This window comes from Osmerus mordax, chromosome 12 (genome assembly GCF_038355195.1).
Source record: "Osmerus mordax isolate fOsmMor3 chromosome 12, fOsmMor3.pri, whole genome shotgun sequence".
In the NCBI taxonomy this organism is placed as follows: Eukaryota; Metazoa; Chordata; class Actinopteri; order Osmeriformes; family Osmeridae; genus Osmerus; species Osmerus mordax.
The window spans coordinates 3,952,217-3,972,408 of NC_090061.1; the positions used below are offsets into that span (position 1 = coordinate 3,952,217).

The window sequence follows — 20,192 nt, forward strand, 5'->3', positions numbered from 1 at the left end:
CAGGGGGCTCCAGTGGTCTGTTGGCTCTGTATTACAGAGCGTGTCCTCTAAACGATGCGAGCGACGTGAGGCATTCCATTCATTTTCAATGGAGCCAGGCGAATCGCTTACGTGGTGCATTGTGGGTATCGACACGATCCATGCAATTCGAGTTGAGATATTTTCAACTTTATGTAAATGAGGAGTGATTTTCGCGAGCGATGGCCAATCGGATTGTTTGCTTGTTTCTTGTAACGTAAAGGAGTAACATCCTCACCCAAGGATTTACGTATCAGGCCATAATATTGGTTGGCATGACAACATACTAGATGGAAAATCACAACAGGCATTCTCTAAGACTTCATAAATCTTTATTTCATCCTGTCTAGACAATACAACATCCTAATGTACTGAGAAAATAAACAATTAATATCATTTTCCATGACAATGTTTTTTTTTCAAAGTAATAATAATAGCCATTTTGTCTTGATTAATGTAAACTGTAATAATGACTTTACTCCTCTTGAGTGGATTTGTATCACTTTGGCTGGAATGAGATAGTTGATTTGGCAGATTGAAGATCATAAAAACACATTAAAGGATTAGATTAAATCTAACTTTTCTTTTTTTTTAAGGGGACGGTAAGGTTGGTTGTTATTTTTTGGGGTTAAATAATATAAAGGGGAGAGGGGGTTAAAAAACTATTCTGATTAGCACAATTTTAGTAGTTTGACTTAATAACTAAGCTTCGTTGTGCTTTTTTCCCCACTAACTGTTGCTTTCATAGTTATGCAAATGTTCCACCTATGCGATCATATAAGTTAAAGGAAAACAGCATAGATCTCACAGACAGACTAATAAACAGCATTTCAAGTAAATAGTATTGTGCTTTCCTTGGTCATTCCTAAAGTAGCATTGCTTGTTAGTGATTGGAAAATGCTACATTCAATTACACAGACTTATCACTGCATTGTAAAACCTCACTTCTAATCATCTATAAGGGACAGCTCAGATAAAACAGCTTCTCTCGGAATGTAAAATACTTACATTACTTATATATCCAACCATATAAGTAAATATATATTTCTCAATACTTAAACATTGAACATCTTACAAAAACCACATGATGAGAATGAACGATGTCGACCCAGAGGAATGTTCACAAGCATTTTAAACAAACCGTACCTTGATTTTTCAGACATAAAACTTAAAATCAACAATCTATTTACGGCTGTGTGTGAATGTTTCTGTTAGAAACTAAAGAATCTGCAGTAGTCCAGTTATACAGGATCAACTGTCAGCATTACCACCTTGTAGCTTCTGCCCTGTTAACATAAGAGTATTGCACTCAACCATAACAGGCTGAACGACAACTAACCACTGACAAGCTAGCTTTAAAATCAGTTGGGAGAATGTTTTACTCTTAGCCTGTTATTGGGCAGACTGGTTTCCATGACCACAGACTGAGCAGAAAGACCACTGAGAGTAAAACATTCTCCAGAACACGCCCCATGTTCATCTCCCTATCAAGGCGTCAAGTGGTTAGCAAGCAGAAGAAACTCGTCGATTAAGATATTGCTTCAGAAAGCACCAAAAACACCAGAGGCTTGTCTTGCTGTTTTAAACCCCCATTTTCAGAGGGAGGAACTGTGTTGCACCTATTAGATGTAATCAGACTGGAGACTAAGATTATTCATGATTACATACTGTGTTTGGGAAGTGGGAGGTGTCACTCATTTGGCAAAATCAACTCACTGGATACACTTCAGTCTGTCCTACAAACTGCACTAATTCATAAGAGGTTGTAATCGTTTTGAGGTCTTACAAATAATTGTTTGGCAAATCATGTATTGTAAGAGTGGTTAGGCGTCAATACATGTGATAAATAGATCAATTCTGTTTCAGATCAGTAGTCCAAGCAACAGTGTTAGAATACCTGGAATTTTGTTCCCACTTTAACGCAACATAGGTTAAATTGAAAAAGCATTTTTGGCAGAAAAATACTAAATGACTAAAATCGCTGACAAAAAAAATACTGTCTGGGAATACAAACACTAACGACCACAGAACTCTCTTGTAAAAACATAATCATCTTGATCCTTATCTGGAATCAACATTTTTTTGTGGCAAAAAAACAAAACAAATGAACAATCACAGATACCAATGAAACTGTGATACTAAAGGAATGAGTATGATGAGAGGAGAGGAGGAGCGGAGGGCCTGGACCAGGACCAGGACCAGGACATCTGACTGAGCAGCAGAGAGGAGACGTGAGGTAGGAGAGATAGGAGAGAGAGGAGAGAGAGGAGAGGTAGGAGAGGAGAGGAGAGGAGAGAGAGGAGAGGTGAGGTAGGAGAGAGAGGAGAGGTAGGAGAGGAGAGGAGAGAGAGGAGAGGTGAGGTAGGAGAGAGAGGAGAGAGGAGAGGAGAGGTAAGGTAGGAGAGGAGAGGAGAGGTGAGGTAGGAAAGAGAGGAGAGAGAGGAGAGGTAGGAGAGGAGATATGGGAGAGGTAGGAGAGGAGAGATAAGTGAGGTGAGGTAGGAGAGATAGGAGAGAGAGGAGAGGTGAGGTAGGAGAAAAGGGATGGAGAAGCAAACGTAACTTTGGCACATTGCATGAGGAGGGCTGACGGAGAGAGGGGAGACGCTGGGCTGTCTATGGACGACCGTGGGGGAGAGGTGAGAGGAGGTGAGACAGGGATGGAGGGAGGAAGGGTTGGAGGAGTGCCAGGCGGGAAAATCATAGTCCTTTGTTGAAGTAGACCCTTTCCACCCCTGGGTGACTCGCCCTGATCTTCTCCTGCAGGTCCGGCTCCAAGCGGCTTACTGACATGGAGCTGGGATGGGGGAGTGGTGAGGGAGGAGGGGTGGAGGGAGGAGGGGTGGAGGGAGCAGGGGTGGAGGGGTGGAGGGAGGAGGGGTGGAGGGGTGGAGGGAGGAGGGGTAGAGGGAGCAGGGGTGGAGGGAGGAGGGGTGGAGGGAGGAGGGGTGGAGGGACAGAGACAGATAGGATGCAGAAGAGAGTGGGAGGTTGGAGAGAGATGAATAGGGAGAGGGACAGAGAGAGAGAGAGAGAGAGAGAGAGAGAGAGAGAGAGAGAGAGAGAGAGAGAGAGAGAGAATAGGGGAGGGGCAGGTAAAACAGGTCAACATTATGCAATATTCTTTCTCTCCCAGTCAGAGATACTCAAACCCATTTCGAACAGGGAAAATAACTCTGTGTTTGTAAATGGCACTAGACATTAGCTGATTATCACTGACACCGTTTATTTAACATAAGAACTCTTACCTCTTCTGTGGGAACAAAGCACAGCACAGTGGAGTGGCAAACACCAGGCTGGAACAACACACACACACAGGTCAGAGGAGACAGGTGTCCTTTTCACATGTGGTTATGAATCCTAGTGCGTGTCTTGTCTGACGGGGATGCAGCGACACCACCAGCTCTGCTACCGGAGGCTTATCAGCTCTCCATCTCTGGCTACTCACCAGAATCCCACTAAGCCAACTTGAATGGGTGCACTCATCCATGGGAACTTCTGAAAAGAGCAATGCAGAGACCAGTGAGAGGCAGAACAGTAGGGGGATGAACTCCAGTAGAGGAGCGACCTCTCCCCCTCTACCCTCCTCTCTCGTCCTCACTGAACACACAGGGAGCTGAGGAAGCAATATGGCAGACGGCTGGCCGAGGGGTTCGGCCATCTTGCTTACACCCATCCTGCTGTGTTGGATCAGTGAGAATGGAGGAGTAGAGAACCGGAGGCCTCTCTTGCTGCAGGCTGGACAGGTCATGCTTGGTCTACCGGGCTACAGTGTGTGATTGTGTGACTACTGGAGTCCCTCGATAGCGCTCTTACACAACAGCTAGGCGTTAAGACACACTGGCCAGATCGCAGAAGGGTGAGTCACAGTTTTCGGTTTCATGTGCTGTCAGAACATAACTAGGAAAGGGAAGTATGACTCATATGGATACATCAGGGTGTAAGATAAGTCACGTTACCTTAAGGAAGGCTTTCTTTTCCAGTGCGTTCATCAAAAAGGGTGGGATTGCTGGAAAAAAAAGGACGAGTCCAATTAAAAGATGTGCTTTCGTAAACGTGCAACGACCTAACAGTGTGAGCCCATGGCCACTGGGGGATGGGCCGTCAGAGAGAGATGTCTGGTTTGGCTGGGCTGAACTCACCCATCCCAGGCGAGGCCATGAGGATCCTGGACACCACCACCTGCGTGATGGCCTGCTGGGCGGCGTTGGTCGACTCCCCTAACCTGTTGTCGTTCTCATCTGTGATAGGAATGCCATGTTTCAATTCTCTGGGAAAGAAAAGATGGAGTCAGGACAGATAACTGAGTACAGATGACACCGCACTAGGATGGGAGACACGGATTGGCTGGTCTTATGCTAGCAGGAAGTCCAGAACACCTTGACGATACCTCCGTCAGAGACATCAGTCCCCAAGTCTGAAACCACTTCCTGTCTGCACCGCTCACCTTTGCCTCATCAAAGGAATGTTGATACAGTTGGCAGCGGCAACAGCAGCGAACGGCACCAACCGTCCAATCAGGGGCGAGATGTGCTGATAAGCGAGAAGTCCGATTTGATAAAAGAAAGAAAGAATCGTGAAAAATAAGACAAACGCTTTGAAGTCTAATAAACACAAAGGCTGGGCGGTACTACTGTGGCAACGGCTGACCTCCGGCATCATAGACATATATACATGTATATATGTCTATGTCCGGCATACCTTCGTTAATGCGTTCAGTCCCAGTGCAGTGGCCACCGCCCCTGTAGTGGCAGACACATAAGCCGTGCCCAGCTGACTGCAGACACAAGAGACAACCGTCAGGGGTCATTTCAAATCCCTTCCTTTTGAGAACTTATCTAAAACTCTCAAACCTCAAAACTCACCCCAAAAAAAAACTAAGCCATCTGCTTTTTCTCATCATGAAAAAACCCCGCACGCACGCCTCTCATCTCCGTTAAGAACCGGAGCACGCACACACAGTGGCGACTGACTAGCTCAGTCAGTGGGCACGGGGGAGGACACGACCCAAACGTAATGGGCTGACTGTGGAACAGCCGGATGAACACAGGAAGCTGCTGAAGCATCTGTGGTCTCACCTGACGGTGAGGGGGGCGTCACCGCTCCTGTTGGTGTAGTTCACGATAGCGTTGAACGACTGGTTGATCCACTGCCAGAGAACTACAGCTGGTGTTGTCCTGGTGTCGAGAGGAAAGGAACACGGGTTCACTAACTGTTTCCAGTCACATATCGTCACGTTGGGTCAGATGGCTGAGCGGTTAGGGAATCGGGCTATTAATCAGAAGGTTGCCAGTTCGATGCAAAATGACATTGTGTCCTTGCGCAAGGCACTTCACCATACTTGCCTCGGGGGGGAATGTCCCTGTACTTACTGTAAGTCGCTATGGATAAGAGCGTCTGCTAAATGTAAATGTTGTAGGCCTATAATCTTATTCTACATCAATGAGTGCAGCAGAAGTTTCGAACCTCAGCTATGCTCTGTCAGAACTGTGACATCACACATCGTGTCAGGCAGATCCACATGGCATAGCAAACACGCTGACTGCTACAGTGTTGTAGTTGGTTTGGTTGAATTTGACCGATAGGAAACAGTGCTCACTTGTAGAAGGTCATCATGCAGCCAGTGATGGTCATGTTCATGGGGACCTGAGCCGACATGCGGCCAATCAGAATCATCTTTTCGCCAGTGTCCGGGTGGAAGGCGGAGTCGAAGATGTACTTGGCTCTCCATAGCTCGTCCTCAGTTAGACCTGGAGACACGACTCCTTGTCTGGGAGGGGGGGGGGGGGCAGGAGAGGAGGAGAGGAGGAGGAGATAAGAAGAGGAGGTGCAGGGTAGGGGGGTGGAAGGAAGGAAGGAAGGAAGGAAGGAAGGAAGGAAGGAAGGAAGGAAGGAAGGAAGGAAGGAAGGAAGGAAGGAAGGAAGGAAGGAAGAGGAGGGGATTAAAATCATACTGAACATGAAACCTCTGGACTGTTACACCAATTAGGAGTGGCACTTGAACCCGTCTAGGGGATAGCTTTGTGAAACGCTCAGATAATCTGACCAAATTTCTAATCTGTCCTAATCCCTAGAGAATATCACCTGTAGTCATTGATGATCTTGTGTGCGTTCTCCAGCTGCTCGTTGGTGAGGAGAATGTTCCGGGGGTCTGTGACGGTGAAGAAGTGCTTCGCTCGGCCCTCGAAGGTTCCCTGGTCCCAACGTGGCTCCTTGATGTTGATGGAGGTGGATAACTCTGTCGTCATGGTTATCTGAGGGGAGAAAATATGATTGGTGCATTCAATATTTTGGTGCTATACAGACCAGTCCAGGGGTCTCCAACCCTGCTCCTGGATAGCTACCTCCCTGTTGTTTTTAGCTCCAACCACACTTAATTTGACCGGATTCAACACCAGTAATCCTCCTCAAATGTCACCTTAGAACTGTAGAACAGAATACCACACACACACTTTAAAGTAACTATTGCATATGTTTCTGTTTTCTGAACTCTACATTCCTGTTGCTGCAGCGCTGGTACAAGAAACTCACCCTGTGAGCAAGAGTTATTCTCTAAATGGATTACCACTGTGCTGATTCGGCATTGTGTTGCTATGGTGATGACTGACCTGCCTGTCTGGTCCTGAAGTCCCTGAAAATAGTGAACACACCAAGCCTGAAAACTATGAATGCCCTGGGCCTGGGTGACACTTAACCCTGTCAAGGAGGCCTCACTAAGTAAGCGGAATGAATGGGTGAAAACAAGCAGGGTGATGCTCATGGTCTTGTCATATTCCATTCCATACAGTAATATTCTATTAAGATATTCTATTCTATTGATTTGGCTGGTATATTGAGTGCCAGGGGTACAACACCATTTGTCGATACCATAAATCCCTTTATAAGACTAGCCCATTCACATTTAGTAGACGCTCTTATCCAGAGCGACTTACAGTAAATACAGGGACATTCCCCCGAGGCAAGCAGGGTGAAGTGCCTTGCTCAAGGACACAACGTCAGTTGGCATGACCGGGAATCAAACTGGCAACCTTCGGATTACTAGCCCGATTCCCTCACCGCTCAGCCACCTGACTCCCATTGGCTACAACTGTTCAGACAGGCTCTCTCAGGTCAGTTATGTGGAAGATGATAAGCAGTTATGAAAAGGGACAAAGAGCACGACATTCGCACGACATTCTCCGTGCACAGTCTAACCCAGTCTGAGCTGGTTCGTTAACCATTTGTTACACATGTTGCCGACCTATGCGCAGCGCACACTGCACAGATGCAGCGACAACTAGGGGGAAGCAAAATCCCCACAGTAGCTGTAAAAAAATAAAAATAGTTTGGCGTGTATGGAAATCTGTCGCTGATGAAATAGGGCCCCAAATTGCACCAAAGATGGCTGCAGAAGCAACAACAGGCATTCTGTGTCCAGCTCCTGAGTCGAGAACCCTGTATCTTTAAATCTAATTTAAATCCACGGGCCACTCACGAGATAAGTAATAACTAATTTGAACCACTACCCCGCCGTATTTATACCTCTCTTTCACAATTTATTACAATCCCCACAGATCTTCGTCATCACTCGGGGTAAAGAACCGATTTCACTGTTGGACTGCGGTTAATAGTAGGCTATCATTGATATGGGCAGTAATATTGGCACCATCGATAATTTATGATCTTTGACCCGAGGCGGCCTTTGATCCTACGAACTGGTTCTGCCCTGTTCTTAACCAATCAATGCCCTGCATGGCTACATATTAACCCACAGTGTGCATGGCTGATGGATGGAGGTTCCCCTAGCAGGTTGTCAAGCCTCCGGAGGAGAGAGCAACTACAGCCAGAACCATGACTGTATAGCAGTGCTTGAGTACCAAATCACAGAAAATTATCCGCTAGATTAATAGGCTAGATGTTTAAGTCGATGTTTAAGTCGATTTCTAACAATTATGTGGAACCGTGCGAGACGCAAACAGTCGAACAATTGCTACCGTTACCGTTGACAGACTGCAGTCCCTTTAATTGTCAAACCCGACCTAGACCAGCTCGATCTGGACCAAATCGCTGCAACCTGATGTTTCAGTGAGTCGATGAGCAACACGCTGCAGCATGCGGACGGCCAAAGTAACGCAGTAGTTTATCTAGATTAAATAGCCATATTATCCCCAGCATCTGCCCAGGCCAGCTGTGCTACCAGGGATTACCACCTCTACCCCTGCTGCTGCCACATCCACAAATCAGTTACTTGGTCACCATTCAGACGCTCCCTACCACCCCAGTTATCCAGATGCAAGACTGAAGTGGATGGTGATCTGTCTATTATGCCAACATGTGTCAAAAAAATATACCCGGTCACTTACTGCACGAGATTCCTTGTCTGCCACGGTCCCTGCAGTCCGCGAGAGATGTCCCTGAATGGCTCAACAAAGCTAATTTGACGAGTCTGTAGCGTTAAGTCAGAAACAACGGGGAAACGTTTCTCAGCGGAACGACAACCTTTCACAATAAAAGTAATACTGTACCCACCTTTAACTACTATTTATTTTGTTTTATTTTGAGTCATTCACAAGTTATTTCGGCATGTGGGTATTACATATATATATAAATGATACGATATTGTGAATTAATCAAGTAGGCCATTTCGACAGCAAAATTCACAGGGACTTTTATTTTGAAATATGACATCCTCTACTTTCAGACGTTTTATGATTTACTAATACATAATTGATAATTGAAAAATACATGTATCATACATTTTAGTAGTAATACTTTAACCAACATTGTTAATGAGAAGAGAACACTGATGTATTGCGTGTGAACCCCCCCACCACCACCACCTGCAGCCCCCCCACCCCCTCCCCCAGGCGCAAATCACAAAGTTCCTGCGTTGTGCGCGTGATGTGGTACAAAAGTATGGAAATGCAAATGCGCATCACCCACTGGCGTGAATGGACTTGCTGTGCACGTGCAGGACCTTTGTGACAGATATAAATAGTTTTAGATAACTAGGTATGCAAGGTGCAACTTCTCTCTTTATTGTATAGCTGAGGCTGCAAAACATAAAGATATCTTACAAGGGATGCCATATTGTACCAGAATCTAGTAAATTTAAATACATTTGACTTACACAAAAATGACAGTTGAGTGACACTTAAGGTTTACCAATGCTGAGGTTAAATATAAAAAAGGATGCAGTTTGTCAGTGCCTTGTGATAGAAGTAAAATACAAAAAGTGCCAAGAGAAATAATTCTATTTTTATCACTTTGTAATAACCTTGAAAAGTTAGTTAAAAAAAAGAAGAAAAAAGAAAAGAAAAACGTGTTCACATATTTTACACCAACTGCAACCTCTGATTTGAGGCCATGCCAAAATAAATTATGCGGCTCTATGTGGCAATACTCTAATCATAATCACATCCTAACACAATTAAGCACATTAGTATCAGCATTTAACCTCATAGCAGATATAGTTCTCCTGACAAAACCAGCAGGTATAGTTGTGACTAATCTTCATCATAATGACAATCATTTTTCCAGAGATAAAAACGGCATGCACAGAGAGAAAGAGAGAGAGAGAGAGAAAGAGAGAGAGAAAGAGAGAGGAAGGTGTGTTTTCAAGGACAGTAGTGTTGGGTGGGTTTTGGATATATGCATTGTTAATATGGCACACATTTTGGTCCATGTGGTGGTGTGGATGCTTCATATCTCATATGCCATCATCTCTCGCTACTCGGCACCTCCTTCTCTCCCACTTCCTTGAGAGGATCAACACTTTACAGGCGCCGCAACGTTTACAGGAAATAGTCTGGCGTGCGGCGGGTCACATGGGGCTCTCCTCTGCGAGGGGCGGGGTCAAACTGCAGGCTGGAACACATAGACAGGAAACAGTCACCGTCAGCTCACGGAACATTTAACTCACTGATACACCGTAACTACCGAAGCAATAATATGCTTGCAGGACGACCTCTGAAAAACCTTGTGCCTGTCTGATTTCTTTAAGAGCATCCCATTACTTACAAGGAGTACTTGAGCGTGTCATCCAGTTCCATGATGGCGGCCTGGTTTCCACAGCGATAGCAGTAGTTTGGAGCACTGAAGATGGTCACCACGTTACGGTCATGGCACCAGTTATAACCCTACAAAAGACAAACCGTTTAAACTGTTGGTTCAGTATTGCAATACAGGCCTTAGCCCAACCCCACGAGCCCTTGGAATATGAAACACTGGCTAAGAAATGCATCAACTGACCAAGTCTTGATTATTTTCTATTTATTAATTTACTGAGAGGCCAAGAATCATCAAAGGACCCCTCCCCTCCCAGGACCCCTCTTCCCAGGACCCCTCCCCTCCCAGAACCCCTCCCCGGACCCCTCTTCCCCAGACCCCTCTTCCCCAGACCCCTCTTCCCCAGACCCCTCTTCCCCAGACCCCTCTTCCCCAGACCCCTCCCCTCCCAGGAGCCCTCCCCTCCCAGGAGCCCTCCCCTCCCAGGACCTCCCCTCCCAGGACCTCCCCTCCCAGGACCTCCCCTCCCAGGACCCCTCCCCTCCCAGGACCCCTCCCCTCCCAGGAGCCCTCCCCTCCCAGGAGCCCTCCCACTTCCCAGGAGCCCTCCCACTTCCCAGGAGCCCTCCCACTTCCCAGGAGCCCTCCCCTCCCAGGAGCCCTCCCCTCCCAGGAGCCCTCCCCTCCCAGGAGCCCTCCCCTCCCAGGAGCCCTCCCCTCCCAGGAGCCCTCCCCTCCCAGGAGCCCTCCCCTCCCAGGAGGCCTCCCCTCCCAGGAGCCCTCCCCTCCCAGGAGCCCTCCCCTCCCAGGAGCCCTCCCCTCCCAGGAGCCCTCCCCTCCCAGGAGGCCTCCCCTCCCAGGAGCCCTCCCCTCCCGGGCCCTCCCCCCCCAGGAGCCCTCCCCTCCCAGGAGCCCTCCCACTTCCCAGGAGCCCCCTCCTCCTAGGGGCAGCTGGAGTGCAGGCTGAGTTTACCTCCATGACCAGCTGGTGGGCTCTGGAGACGAGGGTGAGTCCGTTGGCATGGTTGAAGGTTTCAGAGATGTCCTGTCCGAAGGTGTAGCCTGCCCCCCGGGGAGAGATGCCCCAGCCGCCTCGATCGTCTGGGTCTGACCACAACAAGTCACACATGGGACCCTGGGATAGGGGCAAGCAGAATGTTAGTGAAGTCAAAAATGTTTCGAAACACTATAGATTTATTTGTATTGTTTTAAGCAGCAGAAATGAGAATGAGAACATGACCATATCTCATTTCTATACATAGTCACATTGTGATTCAACAGAAGAAGAAAACAGCTCTGTCTATAGCCCTGTGTGTGTGTGTGTGTGTGTGTGTGTGTGTGTGTGTGTGTGTGTGTGTGTGTGTGTGTGTGTGTACACCTCGTGAGGAACCTCCTGCAGGCGATCCAGCGCTCTGATGTGCTCCAGTGTGTCTATTGAGGGTGACAGTCCTCCATGGAGGCAGAAAATCTGCAAGAAGACGAACATCCCACTACATCAACCTCATCTCCAAGATACAACACTACACATGAGACCGCACATATAGGAACATGATATGAACTAAATAATTGTATACATATATTAAAATTGTATATATACACATATTATTATATTTATATATACATTTTTATATATACATGCAAGTATAAAAATAAAAATGATATTGCGAGACCCAGAATCTTGAAAAGCTAATAGACACATCAGACATTTCTAGCCCCGTCACTCAGCCTCTGAATGATGAGCTGGTGCTTCACCTGGTTGTCTACCAGTGCGGTCAGGGGCAGGTAGTCGAACAGGTCGGTGAAGTACTTCCACACGTTAGCGTTGCCGTACTTCCTGAGACACTCGTCGTAGAAGCCGTACACCTGCGTGATCTGACGAGACTCGTGGTTCCCTCGCAGGATCGTGATTCGCTCACGGTACCGTACCTGGAAAAACAAGAGGAATCACTTCCTGTATGTGCGCAGAAATAACACAAATAACCTTACCAGCATTGCGATGGATATAAAGTGTAGGTGTGTAATTGACCACACCAACCCTATTCATTCCTGCTGTTTGTCTCTCAGACTATTACATTTAGTCATTTAGCAGACGCTCTTATCCAGAGCGACTTACAGTAAGTACAGGGACATTCTCCCCGAGGCAAGTAGGGTGAACTTCCTTGCCCAAGGACACAACATAATTTTTCATGGCCACCTGACTCCCTATTACCTCCAGAGAGACCAAAGTGTGACCGTCTCCACAGAGTTGTAGCCCCTGTCCACTCACCTTCAGAGAGACCAGGAGTGTGACCGTCTCCACAGAGTAGTACCCCCGGTCCACGTAGTCCCCCATGAAGAGGTAGTTGGTGTCAGGGGACTTGCCCCCGATCCGGAACAGCTCCATCAGGTCGTGGAACTGGCCGTGGACGTCCCCGCACACCGTGACCGGACATCTGACCTCCTGCACGTTGGACTCCTTCGTTAGGATTTCCTTGGCCTGAAAACCAAATCAAATCGTATTTGTACAGCCCCGTTTTACAAGCAATGTCACTGAGGGGCTTCACATACGCCCATTGAACTGCGCCCAAACCAGCCTACACTCTCGAGAAACACCAGGAAAAAACTCCCAGAATTATTTTTGAAGAAACCTTGGGAGGAGAAATTGAGTGATGGATCCCCTCCTCCAGAGACGGTCGGTGACACAGAGAGGTGCAGACCATAGGCTAAACATAGTCATGCGTCAGAAAGGAATTTGGATATACAGTATTTTAGGCTGCTGCTGTTTAGTTGGGGGGTGGACAGTTCAACAGAGCAGGTGGTCACCATGGTTATAGAAATGGTAACAGAAAACGAGAAGTTCATGATCAGAGTTTTAGAATTAGGTGGAGTCTGATTTGAATCTTGGCATGTGCGCCCGAAGACATCTAATTAACACTGGTTTAGTATATATCAAACACCAATAACACATATAAACTAACGCCAAGTAGGCCAACCCAAGGCGTGGTCATCATGGCAGGTGCGTGGAGTGTGTGGTGGGCGAGGTGACATTGTCACTAATCTAGCAATAAAGCATTCCTTATGCAACACCAACCGCTCATCAGTTTGGAACATTATAGAAAAGTAACCATGCGTCCTTACCTCAAAAAGTACAGAAAAGCTTTTCTTGTCGAACTAATTGCTATGCTCCACAACCGCCATCTTCCCAACGCAGAAAACAGTCTGGCTCAATAACAAGCAATACTGTGAAATTGTTTTGTTAACTATCAGTGCTGATTATTAGGATAAATAAAAGTGACGATGGGATACTGCAGAATGAACTATCTAGGCACATCTTCACAACATTTAAACCAGGTCTAATGGAGCGCGTGTTGCCAATGCCATGCAAAAGCCGGTGTTTCATCATCACAATATTACTAGCTACTTCATAACGACCTGCCAAGATGGCTAGCTTAGCGAGGTTTGCGTGAGTTCATTCCTATTATTAGCTAAATATATTACTAAGAAGTAATTGTACAGGGTACCTTTTCGCAGAGCACTTTGACTTGGTTTTCCGAAAGCTGCTTGCACTCGTTGAGTTGCTCGATCCACCCATCCAACTCCTTGGTGAATGACTTGTCGTCCATTGCTTGTCAAGCTTCAGCTAGCAGCGTGCTAGCTATGTTCCCAATGAAAACAACTAGGAGCTAAGCTAGGCGCTAGCTGGCTACAGCGTTTTCGTCATTCGCACTGTATCTAGCGCTTGAGAATGAATGCGTCACTCGTGATAGTGACTCTTTCAACGATATTTGTTCAAGCTCCCAACACTATCGGCACATGTACATATTAATACAGCATGTACTATGGTTTTGCGAAATGTGTAAATTGACAGCTGTACAGAAGAGAAGAAATTCACACGCAGAAAACTACCAAGCTGAGAAATAATGTGGACCCAGCCCTGCTTCTTTCACCGAGCAACAAACTGCGTTATATGTAACGTCATCTTCTCAGTAACTGTGGGACTGCCCATCTTGGCCAATCACAGACTCTGCTGCCATCTGCTGGACACAGTGAAAACAAACATCCCTGAAACAGCACTCATAAAGGGGGTGTTAGACTCACAGCTAGAGGGATACTTTACAAGCAGCCTGGCAACCCTGTTCACCTTACTAGACGACTGTAGGAGAAAATGGCAGCGCTAAGGGCAGGACAGACAGTAAGTCATTCTATGATATTGTTCATTTGTTCATCTTTGGGCCATGCATCTGTATGTCTATTAGTGGATAAGCTTCCTTAACCTTAAACCACAATTTATCCGTCTTTTTGTATTTGCTTCGATTGCTGCTCAATGCACGAGGGGCTTCCATATTGCTGGCATTAGCTAGCTAGCTGTCTACCTAGCTACGTGTTATACAACACTTACTTGAAATTGAAAGAGCGGATTCACAAATGCGTAACATTGAACTGGTTTGCTCCCTTTTCCCCAGGTCCGTCAGTTCAGCACGTCAGTGTCCAGGTCCAGGCTGATAAAGGTGAGATGCCGTCTGAGCTCACTTGAGTAGCTACTGATTAGCAAAAGTCAGCAGGCCCAATGACCTACAGGCCCCGCTGTGAATGTACTTAACCGTAATATTTCAATGAAAAACTGAACCCATGTAAACAATAATGGATACATTCAGTGGAGACAGTCAATGTACGTACAATGCAATCCCGTTGTGTTCAATGTCATTGGAGGGGGTAGGTCAATATACGCTTTTCACACCGTGTCTGTTCATCTCCAGCCCCCCATTCAGCTGTATGGAGTGGAAGGCCGCTACGCCACTGCTCTGTACTCTGCTGCCAGCAAGCAGGGCAACCTGGAAACGGTCGAGAAGGAGCTGGTCACTGTGTCTGTGAGTCTGCCTGTCTTGACCACCATGCATGTGCAGAGAACCTTTAGCCAGGGGGGTCATTAGTGGGTCGACAAGTCTTTGAACGTCAAGGTTATTTTCCTTTCTAGGCTACGTCCATTGATGCCGTAACAGACAACCGAATATGAATTTCAAGCCTGACAAGGGAAAAGGCTTTAATCTGTTCAGATTCAATTGTATTAGTCTGAACTCACGTCACTGACAAACCAACTGAATGTCTCCTGTTGTTGACCAGAGTCTAATCAAGGATCCCAAGCTGTCCAGCATTGTGATGAACCCCCACGTGAAGCGCCAAGTCAAGAACAAGACCTTCACTGATGCCCTGACCAAGGCCGGACTTTCCCCCATCATATTCAATTTCATCAGTGAGTCCCCTGCCAGGGCAGGGCATGGCTCCTGCAGCAAAACCCTAACCGTTGTTATTTTCAGACCCCACAGGCCATTAAACACTATTTTTATGTTGAGAAATATTGATGGACAATAGTTGATTTACATTGCTGGAATTAGTTGCTCGTTTTAACCTCCCTAGTCTTTAAACCTGTTTTGTTTTGTCAGATATCACATACTGGATACAGTTAAAGGGTTTAGATGCCCTGTTAGTAACTGTGAATGTCATGTTGTTAACCAGACCTGTTGGGTGCCCTGACGACACGCCTGTTTCTGTTTGGTAGATGTTCTAGCTGACAACAGGCGCCTCACGCTGACCGGTGATGTCATCACCGCCTTCGGAAAGATGATGAGTGCTCACCGCGGGGAGGTCATCTGCACTGTCACCACAGCCCAGGTCAGACGCACACACTCTCTCTCTCACACACACACACAACACCACACCTACCTGTCTGTATTCTCACTCAGAGACAGTCTTCTTTCATCTTGGTGGAACCTTTCTGTTTCTCGTGGTTCCAAGATGTGGCTTTGGAATTGCTTTGTGTTCTACAAGTTGTGTCTTGTGTGTGTGTGATACAGCCTCTGGACGCAGCGAGCCTGTCAGATCTTGAGATGGCCCTGAAAGGCTTCCTTCAGAAGGGAGAGATACTCGTGCTGCAGACCAAGGTAGGGCCCTGGGGTTCAACAGTGCTTCCTCATTCTCCAGTCTGCTGTGACAGAGACATTGCATACTGTTAACATGACATACTGTAAACATTACATACTGTAAAGCACTTGTGTTGTTTCTTTTTTAAAGGTGACGTATACATTTTAAAGATTGTTGTTATTATTATACTTATAGCAGGATGTTTTTGAGTTTGGTATTGGTGTTCACTTACACTCCTACAAGCCCATGGAATGTTTTTAAATGCTTAATTGTTGACTTTATATATGCCTTGATTGTCCTTTTCATGTGTCTTGTCCCCAGACGGACGGCTCCATCCTAGGGGGCATGATTGTGAGCATTGGGGACAAATACGTGGACATGTCCACCAAGACAAAGATCCAGAAGCTCACCAAGATCATCAAGGATTCCTAAAGTCCTGTGGACTGAGGGAGGGGTGTGTGGGAGAGGAACAAGGGGGGGAAGGCTGATTACATAGTATATTACCAGGCTCCCTGTCCATGAAGGCTATCTGCTCATGGAGCCCGCCTGGCTTTCTATTGTCTTGTTGATGTTAATGTAATAAAACTTCTGAAACAGACTCTGTGTTGCTTACATATGATTTATTATTATTATGCAGACACATGCATTTATTATACTACTGAAGTTGTTGATTTGAGGCTCCACACTGTAAAAGGACACAGCCTGTCTGGTCACTGCTGTAGATTGAGAGTAATATATTTTCCCATGATGGCTCACGTTTGGGAAGCATCCAGGGGTTATTACGACGTTCTAGATCAACCTTTAATCCGATTTTTAATCTCGGTTTTAGAGGGAGGGGGCAGACGCCTACCACCGAAATTTGTAACCCCACCTCTTGAAAGGTTTATTCGCTGACGGGGCCTAGTCTTTAGAATTTAAACACGATCCGCACAAAATAATTTCACATACAGACGCATTCTGTGTAAACTGAAAGCTATTCTTAGTTTTACAGATCATAAGAAAAAGTCTGCGTTTCCTGAAATGTGCCGCGCATGCGCTATGCAGACGCATATTTTATTAATTTTTTTCGGGCGAAAATGGCTGCCTTTCTTATTTAAACCTCTGTCTTAGAAGAATAGATAAGCTTGAAATGACTGCCGCACACTGCGATCCTGTCGCTAGACAATATTCATGGATACCAGAGTACAGATTGCACGCTTGAAATTAAGATGTTGTGGCTGTCAAGGATGGAAAAAGGATATGTTTTATATTTAACCCTTTGCATTCCATGATCCGCCTACAAATAAGGTTTGTGATTTTTTCGTTTTAAGATTTCGTTCTAAAACAAAAGATCGCCGGCAGTTGCAAAGTATACCCTTAATAATTGCGCAGAGTTATCAAACTGTCAGTGTTTCATGCAATGCAAACGTAAGAATTGCCATGTATTGCTTTGTCGATTTCTTTACAGTCAGGTTTTGCTATACCAAAGCTATAGTTGGCCGATGCTTTTTATGCACAAGCCTATATGAATAGTTGTAATAACTTATCACATTTCAACTTCAGCTAAATCAAAATGAACAATCCAGTTGTAACGCATAAATATCCTTGCGTGCGTGTGTTTGTGCCTGCGTGCGTGCACGCGCATATTTGTCAGAGAGAGAGACAAAAGAAAGAAAGACAGAATGAGAAATTGATTAAAATGCTCTTTCTATCCTTTTTTTTTTTACCCAACTCTAGTAGAAAATGATGCACCAAGTCACCAGCAGCAGCAATGACTATTGCATGACAGGGTTGTCTGAGGACTGTCAGCATTCAACCAGCCACTTTGACTTGTGCAGCTCACAGTCCAATAAATTCTACCCGTCGCCCCAAAACCCCACTCTGCAGCTCCCTCTCCCCAGTCTGCCACCTCTGACACAAGGCATGCATAAACCCATGACCTGCCAGATGCAGGACAACCAGAACGACTTCCACTCCCAAACGGTGAGAATCCGGGGCAGCGAGGCCACACCGGGGCCGGAGGGCCCCAAGAAGAAGAAAGGGATCGTTAAGTCCGGTCGGAGAGGACGGCCATCTGGGACCACAAAGTCAGCCGGGTACCGGACCAGCACCGGACGCCCGCTGGGGACCACAAAAGCTGCGGGGTTCAAAACCAGTCCTGGGAGGCCCTTGGGGACCACCAAGGCTGCCGGCTACAAGGTGAGCCCGGGCAGGCCTCCTGGAAGCATCAAGACTCTGGCTCGCCTCAAGAAGCTGGAGTACGGCAGCTGCGACGGCAACTGCGACGGCACCAAGAAGCTCGACTTCAGCAGCTGCAGCGGGCCCAAGAAACTAGACTATGCCAGCTGTGATGTCACACCGTTCTCGTACACTATGATACAGAAACGTGGCATCTGTGAGCCCAGTGGCAAAGTGGAGGAGCCCAACGAGTAAGGCCTGTAGTACTCGATGAACAGCTTGGAACTCACTTCAAGTGCATGTCCAACACCGAATGACTGCAATACCCCTGAGGGGCATATATGTGTGTTGAAGATGTGAACTGTTGGTAACCTGGCATCTCAAACTGACAAAGAATGGCTTCTCTTTAATGTACTTTGCTATGGTCATTGTGTACTCTTCTCTTTTCCCAGTACATGACTGAACTCTATTTCTATAGGACGTATGCTATCTTGTTTAACAGAGATGCATGAGGCATAGAATACAATCTGAGTAGTTACACATGAATGAAAGCCATCTTAATCGTCATCATAATACTGTTCTAATCTCTGGTGGGGTGGTGTTTTTCTATAAGCTGTTTGGGATATATGATTTTCATGTGCTCATTAATGCTCTGATAAATGTTGTATTGTTATCCTGATTAGCTTAGTAGCTTCCCTGGTCTGGTCATGATGAAACATGCTCGTAATTTAGAGTACAAACACACAACACACAGGCTTTTTTCTCTTCCTTGGGTGTATGCTAGTGTTGTACTTTTTTGTGTTGTGTCCAGTACAATGTACTTTACTTTGTAACTACTGTATATACCATATAGGAATGGATCCAGCGCAATATAACATTGAGCAGGTTTTTGTAAGCTTGTATCGACTTATCGAAATATCCTCACATATTACTTTGAACACATGAATTATTTCATTGTGAAAATGCTTTTGTCTGTGTATGGTATTTTCCTCCTGTCCTCACCGTCAAACAAAACCCTGAATGAGCTGTTTGTTGTTACGCTGTTGATTAGAATTTTTTTTATTTTAAACAACAGAGAAAATGCTATGTGGAAAAAATGTGCTTATGTATGTAAAACCAAAAATAAAGAAATAAAGGATCAATCCAAATACAGTGGCTCCTTAATGTATCATCTCATATATGGACGTGTTTAATACAAACAGATCCAACGCACATAGTCATCATAAAACATGCATTAGAAAGTAAACACACGCTGACTCAGTGATTCCCCCATTAACGAAAACAAGCGTGCACATTAAAGAAAGCAACCACACAGACAATGGCCTGAACAGTGTCAAATTTCACGTCGATGAGTAGATGAGCATTTTACGTGCGCGGAACTATTAGTTGACCACCATGCTACACACTTAGGTTCCACTCGTCCATATTGTGTGGTCCTATCTGTAGGCAGCTTTTCTCTTTAATCTGCATATATCATTATTTAGTACATGTGTTCTGATTACAGTTGAAACGTAACAACCACAATGGAATAAAATATTTCTGTACTAAATAGATCATCGAGGTCATTGTGTTTGTGAGCGGTTATTCAAGTGTAGCCTACTACCGCGTAGTTCTCTGTCGCACGGCCTGTTATTTCCTGCCCAACCAAGCAACATGGCGCGCCGTCTGACGTTTGTCCAGGCCGACTTCGATCACTCCTTTTGACAATTGATCCACGTATATTGTACGCATAAATTAATCAAAATATTGGCATTCGCGGAAATATTTTAGCCTAGGTTTAAACCTATGGAGAGATTGATCAGTAACAGTAGCCTACTTTACGAATGAAGGCTTTGTCAAATCCTTTTGATGGATTATGGGCAAGTCCTTGTGTTTATTAATAGACCTATTCGGGGATGTTGGTGAACAAATACACTGGATATAGTAATCCTGTTTTTATTCGATCGTTTTAGTTTATTGTGCCAGACACTCCTCAAGCACAATTACAGTATCGCCCAGGCTATGAGTAAGAGGGGGGGTGAGTGCCCCGGCCCAGAGTGAGCTGCAGACGGGGGGTTGGGTGGCTGTGCGGATTGGTCGCTTTCTCACTTGCAGTCAGTCAGCCTCGGCTTGTTTTAACCTAACCAGGGGCA

General features: G+C 46.0%; 4 protein-coding genes across 5 annotated transcripts; 2 read left to right on the top strand and 2 right to left on the bottom strand.

Moving 5' to 3' along the window:
* Nucleotides 1-2,329: 2,329 nt before the first annotated feature.
* On the bottom strand, nt 2,330-8,407 carry sfxn1 (sideroflexin 1). Its single transcript, XM_067247452.1, has 11 exons — nt 8,361-8,407; nt 6,103-6,272; nt 5,618-5,788; nt 5,097-5,195; nt 4,720-4,795; nt 4,466-4,551; nt 4,161-4,288; nt 3,978-4,027; nt 3,467-3,516; nt 3,267-3,314; nt 2,330-2,815 (listed from the first exon to the last, which is right to left on the bottom strand). The coding sequence occupies exons 2-11, from the start codon at nt 6,264-6,266 to the stop codon at nt 2,719-2,721; spliced, it is 969 nt and encodes a 322-aa protein (XP_067103553.1). The 5' UTR covers nt 6,267-6,272; nt 8,361-8,407; the 3' UTR covers nt 2,330-2,718.
* Nucleotides 8,408-9,014: 607 nt separating this feature from the next.
* LOC136954019 (serine/threonine-protein phosphatase 2A catalytic subunit alpha isoform-like) lies at nt 9,015-13,943 on the bottom strand. The gene is made up of 7 exons (XM_067247544.1): nt 13,506-13,943; nt 12,272-12,481; nt 11,758-11,931; nt 11,384-11,473; nt 10,979-11,140; nt 10,018-10,136; nt 9,015-9,864 (listed from the first exon to the last, which is right to left on the bottom strand). The coding sequence occupies exons 1-7, from the start codon at nt 13,605-13,607 to the stop codon at nt 9,792-9,794; spliced, it is 930 nt and encodes a 309-aa protein (XP_067103645.1). The 5' UTR covers nt 13,608-13,943; the 3' UTR covers nt 9,015-9,791.
* A 151-nt stretch (nt 13,944-14,094) lies between these two features.
* atp5po (ATP synthase peripheral stalk subunit OSCP) lies at nt 14,095-16,501 on the top strand. The gene is made up of 7 exons (XM_067247546.1): nt 14,095-14,176; nt 14,448-14,492; nt 14,742-14,852; nt 15,106-15,235; nt 15,542-15,654; nt 15,837-15,923; nt 16,225-16,501. The coding sequence occupies exons 1-7, from the start codon at nt 14,150-14,152 to the stop codon at nt 16,333-16,335; spliced, it is 624 nt and encodes a 207-aa protein (XP_067103647.1). The 5' UTR covers nt 14,095-14,149; the 3' UTR covers nt 16,336-16,501.
* Nucleotides 16,502-17,010: 509 nt separating this feature from the next.
* Nucleotides 17,011-19,198, top strand: si:ch1073-44g3.1 (uncharacterized protein LOC797133 homolog). 2 transcript variants are annotated; one of them, XM_067247906.1, is made up of 2 exons: nt 17,011-17,190; nt 17,620-19,198. In XM_067247906.1, exon 2 carries the CDS (start codon nt 17,626-17,628, stop codon nt 18,313-18,315), a length of 690 nt encoding a protein of 229 aa, XP_067104007.1. In that variant the 5' UTR covers nt 17,011-17,190; nt 17,620-17,625; the 3' UTR covers nt 18,316-19,198. The 2 variants fall into 2 exon arrangements, with proteins under 2 accessions (XP_067104007.1, XP_067104008.1); XM_067247907.1 differs by having other exon boundaries at nt 17,623-19,198.
* Nucleotides 19,199-20,192: the final 994 nt, after the last annotated feature.